Source organism: Astyanax mexicanus, chromosome 1, assembly GCF_023375975.1.
Source record: "Astyanax mexicanus isolate ESR-SI-001 chromosome 1, AstMex3_surface, whole genome shotgun sequence".
Taxonomy (NCBI): domain Eukaryota; kingdom Metazoa; phylum Chordata; class Actinopteri; order Characiformes; family Acestrorhamphidae; genus Astyanax; species Astyanax mexicanus.
This window is the reverse complement of record NC_064408.1, coordinates 126,904,695-126,924,642: the sequence shown is the minus strand read 5'-3', so window position 1 is coordinate 126,924,642 and position 19,948 is coordinate 126,904,695. Positions and strand designations below refer to the sequence as shown.

The 19,948-nt window shown below is 37.1% G+C and overlaps 1 protein-coding gene across 1 annotated transcript in view; it reads left to right on the top strand.

The window, feature by feature from the left end:
* The window catches only part of si:dkey-199f5.8 (beta-1,4-galactosyltransferase 3), a 52,950-nt gene extending 33,768 nt beyond the window's left edge, over positions 1 to 19,182 (top strand). Inside the window, exons 4-7 of the mRNA XM_022663677.2 lie at positions 3,496 to 3,683; positions 4,289 to 4,411; positions 5,611 to 5,715; positions 11,703 to 19,182. Of these exons, the coding sequence (XP_022519398.2) occupies positions 3,496 to 3,683; positions 4,289 to 4,411; positions 5,611 to 5,715; positions 11,703 to 11,985 (699 nt within the window). The 3' untranslated portion in view covers positions 11,986 to 19,182. The remainder of the gene's footprint in view (positions 1 to 3,495; positions 3,684 to 4,288; positions 4,412 to 5,610; positions 5,716 to 11,702) is intronic.
* Positions 19,183 to 19,948: the final 766 nt, after the last annotated feature.

Here is a 19,948-nt window from a genome sequence, read left to right as displayed (position 1 = left end):
ATCATCATATTGTTTTTGATGGTCTTTGCTGTGACTGAGTAGAGTTCAGCACAGCTGTTAACTGAAAGCCTGAATTCCAGGTGACTCTACCTCATAAAACTGACTGAGAAAATCCAGCAGAGATGTTCAAAAACTGATCATCTAAACAAGAGGAGCTACTTTGAAGAATGTAATATATATAAAACATATTCTGATTTGTTGAACACTTTTTGTTTACCAAATAAATTCCACATGTTTTGACGTCATAGTTTTGCAGAACATTTTAAAATAACGCAAAAACACTGAATTTAAGGTCTAAACTTTATTTTGTTATATATATTTTAGGTTAGTTCATTTTACAGATCAATTATAATAAACTTGGCTCCACCTCAGCATTTTCATTGTTAATTTCACAATATGCATTTTTATCACTTGTAATTAATGAATAAACAATATAATTATAATTAAACATTTTTAGTGTTTAATTAGCAAATATATTCGGACATTGGAATTGAAATATAAAAATGTAATATCCAACATAAAGGAACCACCTTTATAAAAAGTATAAAGGAACCGCCACAGTTGTATTCCTGCATAAACTTTAACTTTGCCCCTGCTGATCTCACTCATACACTGCAAGTTTAGACTGATGTCTTTATCCACTTATTCCTGTCCGCACACACACACACACACACACACACACACACACACACACACACACACACACACACACACACACACACACTCATACTGTGCATGTATTGTCCAAATTTCCAAATTTTACTGTGGTATTTTTTTTTTTACTATTATTATTATTATTAGTATTAGTAGTAGTATTAATATTAATATTAATATTATTTAACCAGATTGTTACTCTAAAATGTAACTGTAACAATTTCTGTCTCATTTATCCTGAGGCTCCGCCCTCTGACTGTCCTACTACTGTGTGACTGTTCACTAGAGATGAAGGCTATGCAGCTGAGTGGGTGGAACAATTGGAGAAAATGAAAAAATGAGAAATGTGAAATAAAATGATAATGTTAAAATGTTAATCATACAGTTAACAATGTTAAATGAATTAAATTGATTATACATTAACAAAATAATACAATTTCCATTTTTAGAATGATTTAAATGTTAGAGTTAAACAGATGAGTTAAATATGAGGAAGCCACTCACTTTTGTTAAATTATGTACATAAAGCTCTGTAAAAAATGAAGGTCGCACTTCAGTTTCTGAATCAGTTTCTCTGATTTTGCTATTTATAGGTTTATGTTTGAGTAAAATGAACATTGTTGTTTTATTCTATAAACTACAGACAACATTTCTCCCAAATTAAAAATAAAAAAAGAGCATTTATTTATTGGAGAAAATGAGAAATGTCTGAAATAACAAAAAAGATGCAGAGCTTTCAGACCTCAAATAATGCAAAGAAAACAAGTTCATATTCATAAAGTTTTAAGAGTTCAGAAATAATCTATATTTGGTCGAATAACCCTGGTGGTTTTTAATCACAGTTTTTTTCATGCATCTTGGCATCATGTTCTCCTCCACCAGTCTTACACACTGCTTTTGGATAACTTTATGCTGCTTTACTCCTGGTGCAAAAATTCAAGCAGTTCAGTTTGGTGGTTTGATGGCTTGTGATCATCCATCTTCCTGTTGATTATATTCCAGAGGTTTTAAATTTAGTAAAATAAAAGAAACTGTATATATATATATATATATATATGTATGTGTGTATATATATGTGTGTATATATGTTTGAGCGTATTGAGATTCTGAGCAAGTCGAGCTCCAGGATTAGTGTCTTCGGGGGAATATTAATCTGTAACTCGATATATTTCTATCTGATATTAAACAGGGATTAGACTGTAATCCCGGGGCTTTGATCCGCGGTCTGAGGGAACGCACTGAACGTCCTGAAACATCCTGCAGCTTTAGAGAACTATCTGTCCAAACCTTTACTGAGAAATTAAATTACCGTAATTCTGTTGCATCATCTGTGTATTAGAGCTCACCTGAGCTGAGCTCAGCAAAAGATTCACAGCGTAAAGAGTCGACTCCCAAAGAGTCGATTCACTGATTCACAGGCCTGAAAGTACCAGTATTCAAATTATTAAAAGCATGCAAAGAGGTTTAAAATAACCACTACAGCCATCTATCAGAGCAATCTACAAAGTGGTTCTCAATGTATTTTAGTGCAGATTATGTATTTTTTATGTTTATATGTATATGTTATATTTTGGTCATTTTGGATTTACAATGATAAAAATATAGACCAATTACAGTAAATTAAATATTAACTTACTGTACATATGAAAATTACAATTTTGTTTGCTGACATCAATATTTCAATTATATTTTCTGATATATAAATGATGTTTTGCTTTTTAAAAGGGGTGAAATAGCATCATTGTACTACTAAAATATTAATGTTTTAGCCGCATTAAATGGCCTTAAAATGGTCTTAAATAAACTAGAATTTAACCAGAACAGTCATAGTATTAGAAAAATGCATTATTCTATTATATTTCAATATATCAGTTAAAATTAATAACATTTAAAATGATTAGTATGTTTTATTTTAAATTATTTGAATGTTGGTTCTAATCATGTTTGGTTCTTATATTAAAACTCCTCCCCCTAAATGCGATTGGTTCTGATCACTGTCTCAATTATTAAAACTCCTATCCTTATTTGTGTTCTAAATCACCTGCAGATACATAATAATAAATCGCCTACTTTATTCAGAGTATATCTTTTTTTTATATTGTCTGTAAAATATGCCAATTCGAAAACACCAAAACTGTTACATCACAGTCTTGAGTCAGTATATTTGCAGTGCAGTGCATTGAAAAGAAGGCGTAGTATAAAAACACAGGTAACACTTTTTTAACTAATGTCTCAATTCAGTTATAGTTTTAATTACATCATTTTTGAGCGTTAGATTTTAAATATGTTTAATCAGGCCTCAACTACTGTAAATGAGTAAGTAGTTATTATTTAACTAGTGCGCATTATTTAACCATTTACTAGTTTATTGATGTCATAAATTCTGTTAATTGGGACCCTTAGAATACAGACAGACAGACACTTTATTGATCTCGAAGGAAATTTAGGCATAAAGCAGCAACAACACAATACAATAAGAAACATATTAAACAGAATAGAAAATATATAAGGCTATAATAAACTTACTATACAAGGTAAGGATCTATCTGTAAACAGAGCAGTGCAGTAGATGTTGCTAATGGTCATTAAATAATCAAATAATTAACAGAGCAAAGCGTAATGTGCAATGACATTGATTATGAAAGTGGCTGATGTGACGTAGAAATATAATATAAATATGCAACTGTAACAAATATAGTTCTAAAAAGAGAATGCAAAAAGATGAATTAACCTTATTGCAAAGTGTTATCAAAACCCATGATATCAAACACAATATATCAGTGTCATAAAAGGATTTTATAATGCAATATATAATATAATTGTTTGTTTGTTTGTTTGTAGGCGGGTAACTACACGTTTAACCGCGCTAAGCTGATGAACGTGGGTTTCCGGGAGGCGATGCGTGAGGAGGACTGGAACTGTCTCTTCTTCCACGACGTGGATCTGATACCGGAGGACGACCGGAACACCTACTCCTGCGACCAGAACCCCAAACACGCCGCCATCGCCATGGACAAGTTCGGCTACAAGTCAGTGTCCACTCACCTGTCCACTCGTCTCGATGCGCATCACGATACTGGGGTTATAATGTGCTATATATTATATAGTGATGGGGGCTCAGAGTGGTCTAAAGCGCTGCCACTATGATCAGGAGATCGCCAGTTCGAATCCTGGTCATGCAGCTTGCCATCAGCTGCTGGAGCCCTGAGAGAGCACAATTTGTTATTCCTTGCTCTCTCTGTGTGGATACAGTACAGTAGATGGCGCTCTCTCTTTCCCCTCATCACTCCTAGGGTGATGTGGATCAGCACAAGGCTGCGTCTGTGAGCTGATGTATCAGAACCGAGTCAAAACCAAAAAACATTATATAGCGATACTGTGTGAGCATTTAAAGATTTAAGCTAATTTTTTAATTACCAAGATAGCAAAACTCCAGAAATGTACCTGAACACACCTCATTTCCAGAACACCACGCCCATCAGTGTAGATATATTCAGAAGCTCTGCTGCTGTTTAAACCAGACAGGAGGAAGGAGTGAATATAGACTGTTGGAGGGGTTTAAGATAGCGATGAGCATCTTGTAGTGTCTTTTATTAATGCTATGATTAATATGGATGCTCTGTCTGTCCCTCAGGCTGCCCTATAAGATGTATTTTGGGGGCGTGTCCGCGCTCTCGCCCCTGCATTACCTGAAGATGAACGGATTCCCCAACAACTACTGGGGCTGGGGGGGCGAGGACGACGACATCGGCATCAGGTAGGAGTGTGTGTGTGTGTGTGTGTGTGTGTGTGTGTGTGTGTGTGTGTGTAGTGTGTAGTGTGTAGTGTGTAGTGTGTAGTGTGTGTGTGTGTGTGTGTGTGTGTGTGTGTTATTCTTTTCCCTGTTTCTCTTTTTTGTCCATTTTTCTTTCTTCTTTTCTATGTTTTACTCCTCTTGATATCTTTTCATTTTCCTCTTTCCTTCTTTCATTTTTCTTCCTCTCATTTTTTATTAATCTTTCTATTCTTTGTTCTTTTTTTGCTTGTATTTTCCCCTTCATTATTTCTATTTTTTCTTTGTTTTTTCTCTCTTCCCTTCTCTCTCTCTCTTTCTCCTTTTCACTTTTCTTTTCTTCTTTTTCTTTGTCCTTTTATTCTTTTCCCTGTTCCTTTTTTGTTAGGTTTTTTTCTTTTTTTTCTTTTCTATATCTTTGACTCCTCTTGAAACCTTTTCCTTTTCGTCTTTCCTTCTCTTGTTTTTCTTCCCCTTTGTCTCTTTCTTTGTCCATTCTTTTTCCTCTCTCTTCATTTTTTTTATTACTTTTTCATTTCTTTTTTTGATTGTTTTTTCCCCTGAATTGTTTCACTTTTTTCTTTGTTTTTTTTTTCTCTCTCCCCTTCTCTCTCTCTCTTTCTCCTTTTCACTTTCCCTTTCTTCTTTTTCTGTCCTTTTATACTTTTATACTTTTTTGTTACTTTTTTCTTTCATTTCATTCTTTCTTTCAGTCTTTATTTTCTATATCTTTGACTCCCCTTGATATCTTTTCCTTTTCTTCTTTCCTTCTCTTATTTTTCTTCACCTTTGTCTCTTTCTTTTTCCTTTCTTCATTTTTTATTAATCTTTCTTTTCTTTGGTTTCCTTTTTTGGCTTGTATTTTTTCCTTCATTATTTCTCATGCTTCTTTTTTTCTCTCTTTCTTTCTCTTTCTCTCTCTTTCTCTTTTCTACTTTCCCTTTCTTCTTTCTTTTTAATGTCTTTTTATTCTTTTCCCTGTTTCTCTTTTTTGTCCATTTTCTTTCTCTTTGTTTTCTATATCTTTTACTTCTCATGATATTTTTTCATTTTCCTCTTTTTTTTTCTCCCCCTTTCTTTTTCTTTTCTGTCTTTTCTTTTTTCTCTCATTTTCTATTTTTTTTTTCTTTTTATGCTTGTATTTCTCCTTCATTAATTCTCGTATTTTTCGTTGTTTTTTTCAGGGTGTCTCTGGCTGGGATGGTGATCACTCGTCCGTCGGTGAAAGTCGGACGCTATAAAATGATCAAACACAAACTGGATCAGGGAAACGAGGTCAATCCGAAAAGGTCAGCGACGCTTTTAGAACTTCATTCCCCTCCTTTAACTTCTCACACCTGGACCCCTGAAATGACCTGTTCAGACAGGTGTGGGCGGGGCTAATGGTCCAGGTGGCTGGTGGTTAGTGTGGTGTAAACAGACAAACCCTGGATTGATAGAGATTGTAAATAACAATCAGTAACAATAATATATCATGATAAGTGAAGTTATTTACACAATATTTCCTGAGATATTTTGATACCCTGACACAGCAGTGCATCAGCAGTGGCAGATACACAATAACTGTTGACTTATTCAGTTATTAAAATAATGAATGATGGAGATGAAAACCGAATCAGTACCGCAAACTTAGCAATATTTCTAATTATAACAATATCACTATTTGGGTCCAACCAAGTTTTAAAGTACAGCATGGCACCAATAAAGCACTGATATTGTTTCTCCATATTTATTGCGTTTCTCTCCTTTTTAATGTGAGTCTGACATATGTCAAATTAAGAAAATTATTATTATTATTATTTTACAATATACAGTATGATCCCGATGCATGGTTTTCTCACTTTTTTTTCATAATCTTGACCTGCCAGTTCTTTAATGATTAAGTAATCCAATAGAAATGCTCCAAAATTATTTTGTATAACATATTTTTACACTGACTTTCATTTATATACATATACAAAATAAATATAAAAATATACACTACCGTTCAAAAGTTTGGGGTCACTCAAACAATTTTGTGTTTTCCATGAAAAGTCACACTTATTCACCACCATACGTTGTGAAATGAATAGAAAATAGAGTCAAGACATTGACAAGGTTAGAAATAATGATTTGTATTTGAAATAACATTGTTTTTACATCAAACTTTGCTTTCATCAAAGAATCCTCCATTTGCAGCAATTACAGCATTGCACACCTTTGGCATTCTAGCTGTTAATTTGTTGAGGTAAGCTGGAGAAATTGCACCCCACGCTTCTAGAAGCAGCTCCCACAAGTTGGATTGGTTGGATGGGCACTTCTGGCGTACCATACGGTCAAGCTGCTCCCACAACAGCTCAATGGGGTTCAGATCTGGTGACTGCGCTGGCCACTCCATTACCAATAGAATACCAGCTGCCTGCTTCTGCTGTAAATAGTTCTTGCACAATTTGGAGGTGTGTTTAGGGTCATTGTCCTGTTGTAGGACGAAATTGGCTCCGATCAGGCGCTGTCCACTGGGTATGGCATGGCGTTGCAAAATGGAGTGATAGCCTTCCTTATTCAGAATCCCTTTTACCCTGTACAAATCTCCCACCTTACCAGCACCAAAGCAACCCCAGACCATCACATTACCTCCACCATGCTTAACAGATGGCGTCAGGCATTCTTCCAGCATCTTAGATTAGATTAGATTAGAAATACTTTATTGATCCCAGGGGGAAATTACAGTTATTACAGTAACAACCCTTTATGTTGAATAATAATCACTCAATCACTCGAAAATTACAATATGTACACATATAAAAATTAGCTGTAATAATAAGTACAAGAACACATACTGTGATTTAGCAGAAAAAAAAAATACTAATAATGAAATAATAATAAAATAAAATAAACAATAATAATAATAATAATAATAATAATAATAATAATTAAAATGATTGCACAACCTATTTATTCCAGACATTAATATTGTATTAAGTCTTGTTAATTACTATCGCTTAGTGATAACCGTGAGAGAGGAGTTATAGAGTTTGATGGCCACTGGTAGGAATGACCTCCTGTGGCGTTCTGTCGTGCATTTAGGATGAATAAGTCTTGCACTGAATGTGCTTCTGTGTCTCATCACAGTGGCATTAAGTGGATGGGAGCCATTATCCATGATGGCCTGCAGCTTAGATAGTATCCTTCTCTCAGACACTGCCATCAGAGAGTCCAGGTCTGCACCCACAACATCACTGGCTTTACGGATCAGTTTATTGATTCTGTTGGCGTCTGCCACCCTCAGCCTGCTGCCCCAGCATACAGCAGCATAAAGGATAGCACTTGCCACCACCGACTCATAGAAAATCTTCAGCATAGTCCTGCAGATGTTGAAGGACCTTAGACGCCTCAGAAAATAGAGACGACTTTGGCCTTTTTTGTAGAGGGCGTCAGTATTCTTAGCCCAGTCCAATTTTTTATCAATGTGCACACCCAGGTATTTATAGTCCTCTACAGTGTCCACGTTGACCCCCCTGATGGAAACCGGGACCAACTGGGCTTTGTCTCTCCTCAGGTCCACCACCAGTTCCTTTGTCTTCATAACATTGAGCTGCAGATGGTTTAGCTCACACCACTTAACAAAGTCATCCACTGTTGCCCTATACTCCTCCTCATCACCCCTGCTGATACATCCAACTATAGCGGAGTCGTCAGAAAACTTCTGAAGGTGACAAGTATCAGTGCAATAGTTGAAGTCCGTGGTGTAGAGGGTGAAGAGGAAGGGAGAGAGGACGGTTCCCTGCGGAGCTCCAGTATTGCTGACCACTCTGTCTGACACACAGTGATGCAGGCGTACATACTGAGGTCTGCCAGTCAGGTAGTCAACAATCCAGGACACGAGGGGGGCATCTACCTGCATCATTTTCAACTTGTCACCCAGAAGAGCAGGCTGGATGGTATTAAATGCACTTGAGAAGTCAAAAAACATGACCCTCACAGTGCTAGCTGGCTTATCCAGGTGAGCATAGACTCGGTTAAGAAGGTAGAAGATGGCATCCTCCGCTCCTAGACGAGGTTGATAGGCGAACTGGAGTGGGTCAAGAAGTGGCAGGACCATGGGCCGAAGCTGATCCAGGACAAGTCTCTCCATAGTCTTCATGATGTGGGATGTCAGTGCTACAGGCCTGTAGTCCTTGATGTCACTGGGCCGCGGCACCTTCGGCACAGGAACAATGCAGGACGTTTTCCACATGACTGGGACCCTTTGAAGACTCAGGCTCATGTTAAAGACATATTCCAGGACTCCACAAAGTTGAGAGGCACAGGCTTTAAGCACCTTGGGAAGAACCCCGTCCGGGCCTGCAGCCTTGTTTGTGTGGAGTCTCATCAGTTGTCTTCTCACCTGGTCAGCAGTGAGACTCACTGTAGAGGTAAAGGTAAATGGTGGGGGGGGGGGGGGATATGTGAAGTTGATTATCACAGAATGAGGAAAGGCTATCAGGAAGGGGAGGGAGGGGGGGTGGAGTAGGCTGTTGAGGCCCAGCAGCAGAGGAGCCAGACAGGGGGAGGTCAGGCTGTGGAGTAGGCTGCTGAGGCCCAGCAGCAGAGGAGCCAGACAGGGGGAGGTCAGAGTTCGCAGTGTCAAATCTGTTAAAAAACATATTTAACTCGTTGGCCTTTTCCACACTTCCATATACTCCCCTGTTGTTGCTGGACCTATAGCCAGTGATGGTCCTCATACCACTCCAGACCTCCCTCATGTTGCTCTGTTGGAATCTCCTCTCTAGTTTCCTCCTATATTTGTTTTTTGCCTCCCTGATGGTTCTCTTTAGTTCCCTCTGGATCACCCTCACCTCCTCCCGGTCTCCCGCTCTGAAAGCCTTCTTCTTATTATTAAGGAGGGTTTTAATATCCGTTGTTACCCATGGCTTGTTATTAGGGTGACATCTAACCGTCCTGGTTGGGACAGTGGAGTCCACACAAAAATTAATGTAATCAGTAATACACTCTGTGAGCCCATCAATGTCCTCTCCATGAGGCTCACAGAGTGCCTGCCAGTCCGTAGTCTCAAAGCAGTCCTGCAACACATCAGAAGTCTCCTCTGACCATTTCCTTACTAACCTTGTGGTCACAGGCTGACTCTTCACTTGAGGCACATATTTGGAGCTGATGTTGACCAAGTTATGATCAGATCCACCAAGAGGGGGGAGGGGGGAGCAGCTGTATGCATCCTTAACATTGGCATACAGCAGGTCCAATGTTTTCTCCTCCCTAGTGGGACAGTCCACATACTGTGTAAAATTTGGTAATGTCCTGGCCAAAGTGACATGATTAAAGTCACCTGATATGGCAATGAAAGCAGTCGGATGCTGGGTTTGGAGACGTGCTATGACGGAGTGAATGACGTCAGATACCGACGTCGGGTTCGCAGAGGGGGGAATGTAAACAGCCACAATAATAACATGGGAGAACTCCCGCGGCAAGTAATCTTTTCATTTGTTCTGCGTCTCACAAACGTTCTTCTTTGTGATCCAAACACCTCAAACTTGAATTCATCCGTCCACAACACTTTTTTTCCAGTCTTCCTCTGTCCAATGTCTGTGTTCTTTTGCCCATCTTAATCTTTTTCTTTTATTAGCCAGTCTCAGATATGGCTTTTTCTTTGCCACTCTGCCCTGAAGCCCAAAATCCCGCAGCCGCCTCTTCACTGTAGATGTTGACACTGGTGTTTTGCGGGTACTATTTCATGAAGATGCCAGTTGGGGACCTGTGAGGCGTCTGTTTCTCAAACTAGAGACTCTAATGTACTTATCTTCTTGCTTAGTTGTGCAACGTGGCCTCCCACTTCTTTTTCTACTCTGGTTAGAGCCTGTTTGTGCTGTCCTCTGAAGGGAGTAATACACACCGTTGTAGGAAATCTTCAATTTCTTAGCAATTTCTCGCATGGAATAGCCTTCATTTCTAAGAACAAGAATAGACTGTCGAGTTTCAGATGAAAGTTCTCTTTTTCTGGCCATTTTGAGCGTTTAATTGACCCCACAAATGTGATGCTCCAGAAACTCAATCTGCTCAAAGGAAGGTCAGTTTTGTAGCTTCTGTAATGAGCTAGACTGTTTTCAGGTGTGTGAACATGATTGCACAAGGGTTTTCTAATCATCAATTAGCCTTCTGAGCCAATGAGCAAACACATTGTACCATTAGAACACTGGAGTGATAGTTGCTGGAAATGGGCCTCTATACACCTATGTAGATATTTCACCAAAACCAGACATTTGCAGCTAGAACAGTCATTTACCACATTAGCAATGTACAGAGTGTATTTGTTTAAAGTTAGGACTAGTTTAAAGTTATCTTCATTGAAAAGTACAGTGCTTTTCCTTCAAAAATAAGGACATTTCAATGTGACCCCAAACTTTTGAACGGTAGTGTATATATATAAAATATATACACTATAACTGATAGTGAGAAACAATCTGACATTGCTAGTTTTTTTAGTGCTATACATTGAACATTGTCTCTATGATCTGATATGTTCAGAAAAGAATAAAACAATATTTTTATTTCCACATTTGTAGTTTTTCCCCTTTTTTATAATATGAAAATGGAATGTATTCTTTATATTGTTTTGAAATAAATGGACTAATAGAAATGCTCTGAAATGAATTGGAATAAAATCTTTTTAAATTTCATCCAATGGAAAGGTTTCGCTGATTTGGAGTGGTTTTATTTATTTATTTTTTTCAATACAATTATATATATATATATATATATATATATATATATATATATAAGTATCAGTGCTTTGTTAAAATATATTTATATTTTATATCATAAAACATTTATATATTTGACTTTTAGTGTTCAGTATAATCGTTCAGTAATGTATATGATTTTTAAACACATTTTTTATATTTCAGTATTTCAATATGTCATCTGTGACTAAATGACATTTGTTACTGGTCTCATTATATGAACTAGCATATTTATTTTTCAGCATTTATTTATGTTTTAAGCATTTTGGACAGTTTTTTTTTTCTTTAGCTTTTATATTGTTTATATTGTTATCAGAATTAAATTCTATGAAACGCAATTAAGATATTGCAATATAATTGTATGTAATTGTAGAAATAGTATATATTTTTCACGATTTGCAATATTTTGGAATTCTAAAAAAGATTAAAGCATGAGTAGCAGCAGAATCATATCATTTTAACTGGCGATTATTAAATTATTATTATGATACATTATTATATGTTAAAATATTGTAATTTTGTTCACCCCTGTGGTCATGTGTTCTCGTTCTGATCCGCAGGTTTAACATGCTGGCTAAGACGAGACAGACGTGGAAGCTGGATGGGATGAACTCGGCGGAGTACGAGGTGATCTCGCGGGAACACCTCCCCCTCTATACCAACATCACCGTCAACATCGGCACAGAGGCGGGACTGCACCCCCCCACGAAGCCCCCGCCCAAACCACGCAAACAGAAGAAGCAAGAACCGCCTGGGGACCCTAAGGGCCCCAAGGACCAGGAGGACCCTGAGGACTCTGAGGACCCTGATGATGAGCTGACAGACTTTCAATCTCAGCACTGACACACACTGCCTGCGTCATGTGTCCCCAAAAACACCCCCAGTCCCCAAAAACACCCCAAAAACAGCCACACACACATACTCTTATCTTTACAAACAGAGGACATATATAGAGTGTGCGCTGTGGGTGTGGGGACATCATGCCTTCACTGCACTCCTTAAACCAATACTGGTCATATGCCATATCTCTCTCTCTATCTCTCTCTCTTTTTCTCTCTCTCTCTTTCTTTCTCTTGCTCGCCCTCTCTCGCCCACTTCACCTCCCAGTACAGACTGCTGTGGGCTGGACTCTGCTGCCCCCTGGTGGGCACTGACGGACCCTCAGAGGGCGATCCACACGCTGCCCCCACAATGTTTGGACCGGACGTGTGCTGGATAAACCGCCGTGGCCTTAGACTAAAGCTGCACTCTCTCTATATCCTGAGAAACTTTTCTAGGTTTTGATTGGTTGGTTGTTTTAATTCTGATTAAACTTCATAGTTTGTGCAACCTAATCTTTATTTTCTGCATCTGTAGCGTACGATCAATTACCGCGAATGAAGATGATTATGATTCAACTCCCTGAAATTTATAAAGTTATAAAGGAAGTCAATAGGTCAATTTCTAAATTCTAAGATTATACTGTATATTGAATTATGACAAATATATAATCATTCAATAATGCAAATAGTTTTTAAACACATTTCCAATATTTCAATATATTTCATCTCATTACATGAACTGGCACATTTTTATTTTCAAAATATTTGTTGTTACAGATATCTGACAGTCTTTCTTTGTTTTTTTATATTGTTCATATCATTATTGTAATTAAATTGTATCAATCGAAATTAAGACATTTCAATATAAATTGTGGCCATGTGCTGTGTGATATGGTAAAAAATTTAAAAAAATCTAAATATTTTTCAGGATTTGCGATTTTTTGGAATGCTGAAAAAAGCTTGAGTAGCAGCAGATTAATTATCCACTGAATTTTCATTAAATTATTAAAACAAACTATCTATTAAAATACATATTAAGTGATTTTTATACATTTTTCTGCACTTTATCCAATTAAACATCAGCTTAGTACTTTTGTTCTGTCTGTCAGCAACAACAGTAGTGAGATAATTCTGCACATCTGTACATCGACCAAAAAACGTAACAGTTTCATTAACATCATTGTTCTTTAATCATTGACGATACGATAGCCGCAATATGTTTTTAAGTATATTGTGCATCACAATACTAAAATATAATGCAATTATCATTTTGCCCACTCCACATTAAATGTGTAAACATGAATTTAGAATATTTTAAACTAAGTACATTCCAAAAACCCTTATAAAACAAAACAATCTTATTTTTTCTTTATTAATCTGACCCTCTGTTGACTTCTATTGGACGTTCAGGGGAGTTTTTGACTCTGCAGTGTATTAGTTCTGTCCTAACTTTAAGGAAATGTGTTGAAATTGTTATCTGTGGTCATTAAGCGTACGTTACAGCTGCAGCAGATGCAGATTAGCTTGGGAAACATGGGCGTGTCCTTCTGCAGAACAGAAGGGTGTGCGTCCTGCAGGCCTGAGTCATGCCACTCTAAAATACCATTATTAGGACTGGTTGGTCTGAATGACTATGAATTTCTTTCTTTCTTTCTTTTTCATTTCTTTTGACTGCTTTATTATGATTATATTTAATATTCTTATTATTATTATGCCTATTCTACTCTTTTTCTGCATTTTACGTACTGTAAAAGATAAATGGACTGAAAAACGCTACTTTTTAAAAATCTGCGTAATCGGATCGTATTTCGTAGCGGTAACCACTGCTGTGTACATATCTAGAAAATGTTACTTTTTTTCCAATTTCTTTGCTCTTTTTCGCCATTATGGCCTTTGGACATGACTCCGCCCCTCATGCGGACTGCCTCCTCCCATCACAATGATGTTCTCTCATTTTGTTTTTTTGGGTATCACTTTAAAATAAGACTACCTTTTATAAAGTGTTTATAAATGGTTTACAATTTGTTTATTAATGGTACTAACTAGGTTATAAATGCCTTAAAATGTATTAATAATCAGTTATAACACATGCTTAGAAAGGGCAACAATGACCTGTGGTTTGCCAAATAGTGAACTACATTACACAGCCATCTATATTGTTGCCCTTTCTACGTATGTGTTATAACTGATTATTAATGATTTTTAAGGCATTTACAACCTAATTAGTAAACATTAATAAACTAATTGTAAACCATTTATAAACACTTTATAAATGTAGTCTTATTTTAAAGTGGTACCGTTTTTGGTTTCTTTTTGTTCTTTTTTCTTTTTCGACTTTAATTAATTTGTGCTGATTCGCAGGATTGCATCAGGGCGATCAATCGATCTGATTGGCACTTTTTAGACTGATGGATATTCAGGGTCACTGTGTTACAGTGACTGAGTGTGTGTGAGTGTGTGTGAGTGTGTGTGAGTGTGTGTACGAGTGTGTGTACGAGTGTGTGTACGAGTGTGTGTGAGTGTGTGTACGAGTGTGTGTTGGTGAAAGAGTGAATGTGTTATGAGACATTTCCTTCTCTTTATCTACTTTAGCACCACTGTGTATCTAGTTAAAAGCTAGAAATTAGGTTTTAGGACTTAGGATTAAGGGTTTAAAAGTTAAGGAGGATATCTAGAGCCATTTCGTACAGTTTGAATGAACAGAGCGTGCCAACAAACTCCGCCCATTCTGTGCTTTTTATCTCTTTCAGTCCAAACAATGATGAACTGATCACGCCTCCCTGCAGGCCGTAGTCCCCCAGGGCTCTGTTTTAAGACCTATTCACATCTGTAGCTGGTTTTAGTTGAATTCTCTGGTCTGTATCAGATAATGAGTTTTCTGTTTGCAGAGGCATTTTCCCCCTCAGTTTTGTTTGGTTTGTTTTCACACAGGCACAAACCTAAACACACCAAAATGTGACTGATTGGTTAGAGCTGACTGGAGCAAGACTTATAAAGTAAATACAGGAAGAAGGTCCTGTGTTTTAGAACGGCACCTGCAGTTGTTCAGTGTGAAGCTGATTTGCTTAAACACTGAAAATTGAAATGTTGCAGTGAACCAATGGCCACGAGCAGTAAACGCTGCACATACCTTTTGCCGTGTTCAGTGACAAAACAGCTTATCATGTAGCAGCAGCAGCGGAGATTAGCATTAGTTAACTGCTATAGTGGTAATAATATGGTTAATAATAATATCAGGTTAAACTGCACCTGAACAGCTGTTTAGCTCAAATATGAGGGAAGTTTAATTTTAATATTGGGGTCGGATCGAGGTTGGATCACATTCCCACTCTGGAGTAGTTTTGGTCGCCACTCAAGTGTTATTACTGTTTTTACACCTGCCTAAAAGAAACAATCAAAGAGTTTAAACCAAGTCCGTTGTAATCGAACTAAAAAGTGCTGTTGTTTAAACACCTTTTAGAGTTTTTGAAATTGTCTATGAAACCGCTGTAAGAGAGCTGAACTGTGGAAAAACGTGAAAACTTGCAGTTCAGAACACTCCAAAACGACCAGCTGACCGCTAGCGACCATAACGACCGATTTCTCGTACATTTCTGCGCCAATAAAGTGCTACAGTTTATTATATTTCAGGGCAGAATGCTGCGTTCCATGTTAACTTGGATGTCAGAATTTCTCCAAATGGTTCCAAGTAGGAGATTTCAACTGGAATGTTGGATTTCCTATTTGGAAAGCCGGGACAGCCTCAACCAATCACGAGTTCAGAATCCAAGATGGCGACCTTGAGCATCAACAGTAGTGAAAGCAGTAGTATTATTATACAGTTTATTATCACTTCTATCTACAATATAATCAGTCCTACACACAGTACTGCACAACTTCTATTTTGCGCTAAATTCTGTATAATGCTAATGCTAATTCTCTGCAATGCTAACCTAGAACATAGTAAATGGGGCATAATTTTGATTTTGGTTTTCCCATATAACACTGGAAAATTACTGTTTAACTCTTTAGATTACTCTAAAATGTTTTGGATATGTTTTGAAAGAGTGTAAAATTATCAGAATGTTAAACTTTGGTTGGATATAATTCCAAGTTCTGAGATCTGACTTCTGAGGTAAATGGAACGTAGCATTGTCCTTTAATTTTTATTGTTTTTAAAACTATTTGACTTGATGTAAATCTGTCAGGTGTTCTTTATATTGAATCAGAATTCATGATGATGACAAATAGATCAATAGACCAATTTCCTGTTGTTGTTTTTTTTTTTTTCTGACCATGACAATATAATGGATAATAACATTCTATTTATATTTTTATTTATGTAGGGCTGCACGATATTGGGGGATAAAAAAAAATTAAACATGCAAAATATTTTTCTACTATTATATATTGCAATATTTATCTAGCATGTCAGGAAATGATTAGTGTGCTTTGCCAATGAAATATTGAAGTAAAGTACATCTTATTAAGCATACAATTAGAAAATATATATAGCATACAGAACTTTCAAACTATCATTGTATAACGACTTTAATAAAAGTAATTTTGGAGCATTTCTATTGGTCCCTTAATCATGAAATTCTGAAACATTATATAGAACAACAGCCAGATTAACATACAATACAAACAAATCCAATGGTTGTGCATCACTATCATGAGATCATATATAAGGGTTTGTATTTTTTTTTCAAAAACCCGGTAAATATGAGTTCTTCATAATTACAATATTCATATAAATACTTTATAATATGACTATTAATATAGTCAAATATGAGGATATATAGTCTTATGCAAAACTGCAATCTTAAAATGGTACGTATTTTGTAAATTTACAGAAACATTTTTTTTTTTCTTCTAAATTTATCAGATTGGAAACTATAAACATCACTTCTGTGCACGATAGATTTAATTTAAATAAAACATTAATTTAGTTAGTAATTTAGTGGTTTTTGGTACAGGATGAGACTCACTGATGCTCGTTAATTTACGACGCATGTAATTTGACCAGGGGGCCAATTGTTTTTGCATAAGACTGTGTGTGTATGTGTATCTATATAAAATATAGACCCTGTATATATTACATTACACAATTACATGACTGCAAAGTGTGTGTGTGTGTGTGTGTGTGTGTGTAAAATGTTCTCAATGCTCTTGCTGCTTCAGGTTTAGGGGTTTATGGGTAATGTAGGCTGGTAAATACCACTTTCCGTTTATGCTAGCTAGGAGTTAGCGGATTAGTTTGGTCATATAAATGAAGAAAATCCATCTTTTTACCTCAAATTTACTCACCTTTCATCTTCCAGACCATGCTTTAATCCACACTGGAGCTACCAGACTAATGTACACTATATGGTCAAAAGTCATGGGACACCTACCCATTCATCGTTTTTAAGTTTTAATCTGTTTTTTTAAGACCAGTTTACACTGGTAACTGGTTTTGGGAGGTTTAAGCTCCCAAAATATACAGCAAAGCATACAGCAAAGCATTTTGCTGTATATAAATATACAGCAAAAAATATACAGGCAAAATATACTCCATATATAAATATACTACATACTCCATACTGGTAAGACTGGTTAGGTTAAGGACCAACTGGTCTATCAGTATCTCCAACTTGATCAAGCTGCTCTTACTGGTTTATTAGTTTGGGTAAGCTGGTAAAACTGGTCAAGTTGATCATGCTGGTCTACAAGTCAAACTGGTCCTAAAACTTGGTCACGATTATGATGGAACAGCCCAGTCAGACTCGTACACAAGACTGCTCATACTGGTTGAGTAGCTTGGTGATGCTGGTTGAGTAGCTTAGTCATACTGGTTATAAAACTTAGTAATACTAGCTTGGTCATACTGGTTGCATAGCTTGGGCCTGCTGGTTATGAAGCTTAGTAATACTGGTTGAGTAGCTTGGACATGCTGGTTATGAAGCTTGATTATACTGGTTGTGTAGCTTGGTCATACTGGTTGTGTAGCTTAGTCATACTGGTTGAGTAGCTTGGTCACACAGGTTGTGTAGCTTGTTCATACTGGTTATGTAGCTTGGGCATGCTGGTTATGAAGCTTGGTCATACTGCTTGTGTAGCTTGGTCATACAGGTTATGTAGCTTGGGCATGCTGGTTATGAAGCTTGGTCATACTGGTTATGAAGCTTGGTCATACTGGTTATGAAGCTTGGTCATACTGGTCTACTAGCCTGTTGATGTCAGTTGGTGGAGGAGCATGGCCAAGCTGGTCATAGTGGTTGCCTAGCTTGATCAGATTGGTGAAGCTTGTTTGACCACGTTAACCATCAAAACTAAAACTTATACTTGACCCATACTGGTCAAGGTCTAAGCTGGTCCACCAGTGACTGGTTAGTTACATTAGCCTTTTAGCTCCAGGTGTTGTAATTGTCTACATCATAGCCTGTGTGGGCGCCCTACGCAGCTGCCCACGTTTTATTCTTCTGCATTTGTAACTTGTAACTTCCTAGTTTAAACTGCAAGGGTGGGAAAGTGAGGACGTGAACACGAGGCTACATGTTGCGTAGTTACATTTCTTGGAACGTGTGCAAACAAAGAAGTATAAATTGGCTTTAAGAAGCTAAAGAAGGTCATTTTTACACCGTATCTGGGTTAACGTAGGGGGGAAAGTGTATTTTGTGTTTTTTGATCAAATGTCGCTTTTAATCGAAGAGTTCTTTTGAAGAGTTCTAACCGCTAAAGCTAACGGACTTTATCTGACTATTGAAGATATCCTGCGTAGTGCTCTTCCTTATAGACTCGATCATCTTAATTTTAACGCTCCTTAATCGGACCTCGCGCCTCATATCAAAGCCATAAAGGGAAGACGTACAGACATATAGTAGCGATGATAGCCAATCACAGTTAGCGGTTCAGTTTAGCAATAGTTTTACGTTACGAAAGCTCGGTTTCTTAGTTAAATTTCAGTTGAAATGTAAATATCAGTTGATGAAAGGCCAAAACATGATTGTTAGTAAGAGTTTGGGAGGGTAAACTGAAGAGACCTGGTGAAACGTGCCTTGTGGGGCAGCGAAACCTGTTGAATCCGATCTTCGTGAAGGGCAACGATCAGACGATGATCAGACAGGATACTGTGGTGTTTTTTTTTTATTATTATTATGATTGATTATTTTCTTGAGTGAACGAGTGAGTGAAGTCTGCACACAGTACATAGTGGCCTTATAATGAAGATTAAAAAAATAAACATGTTCATAATGTATTCCGTTTTTGTGAGTTTCTCTTTTTGTCCTGTTTTCACAGAAACATTACAGAGAAACCTGCTACGTGCAGTGTGTGTCCTGGAAACAAAAATGCTAGTTTAAAGTTCTGCCATCAGAGGCAGCAACATGTGTCTGCAGGATTTTCTACTCATATTACTGAGCTTTTAGTGTTGCTCGTATCACTACTAGGGGTGACCGACTGTCGTATGCAATGCTCCTCAGATCATCAATGTGACATTTCACAATTAAGGCAGAATTGAAGTGCCACTATTTTGGCTATTTAAGGCCTCCAAAACCGTTAAACAGTGTGGATTCTTTGCTAAAGACGATATAATTCTCGTTTTGGTTTGCAACGCCAATCATCTGACCATCCTGAGTAAAATTCAAGGCTTCAGTTGTATCATAGAGGCATGTCTAGCAGTCCAGATCCCTCACCAAGTGTGGTGTGTAATCTTCAACATAACAATTTAACCCACTGATTTAGCCAATCAGCATCAATTAGCATAACTAGCACTAGAATTAACATTAGCGCTAGCATGCTGTGTGTATTGTGGTGTATAATGATTGAATAAGTAAGCAAAATTAGCTTTAACAATAGCATTCTGTAAATATTGTTGTGTACAATATGTAACATAAATATTTCACCCCCTGATTTAGCCAGATAGTATCAGTTAGCCAAACTAGCATTAGCATGCTGTGTGTATTGTTACTAACCCACTGATTTAGCTTGTTAGCAAATTAGCATTAGTAATAGCATGCTGTGTG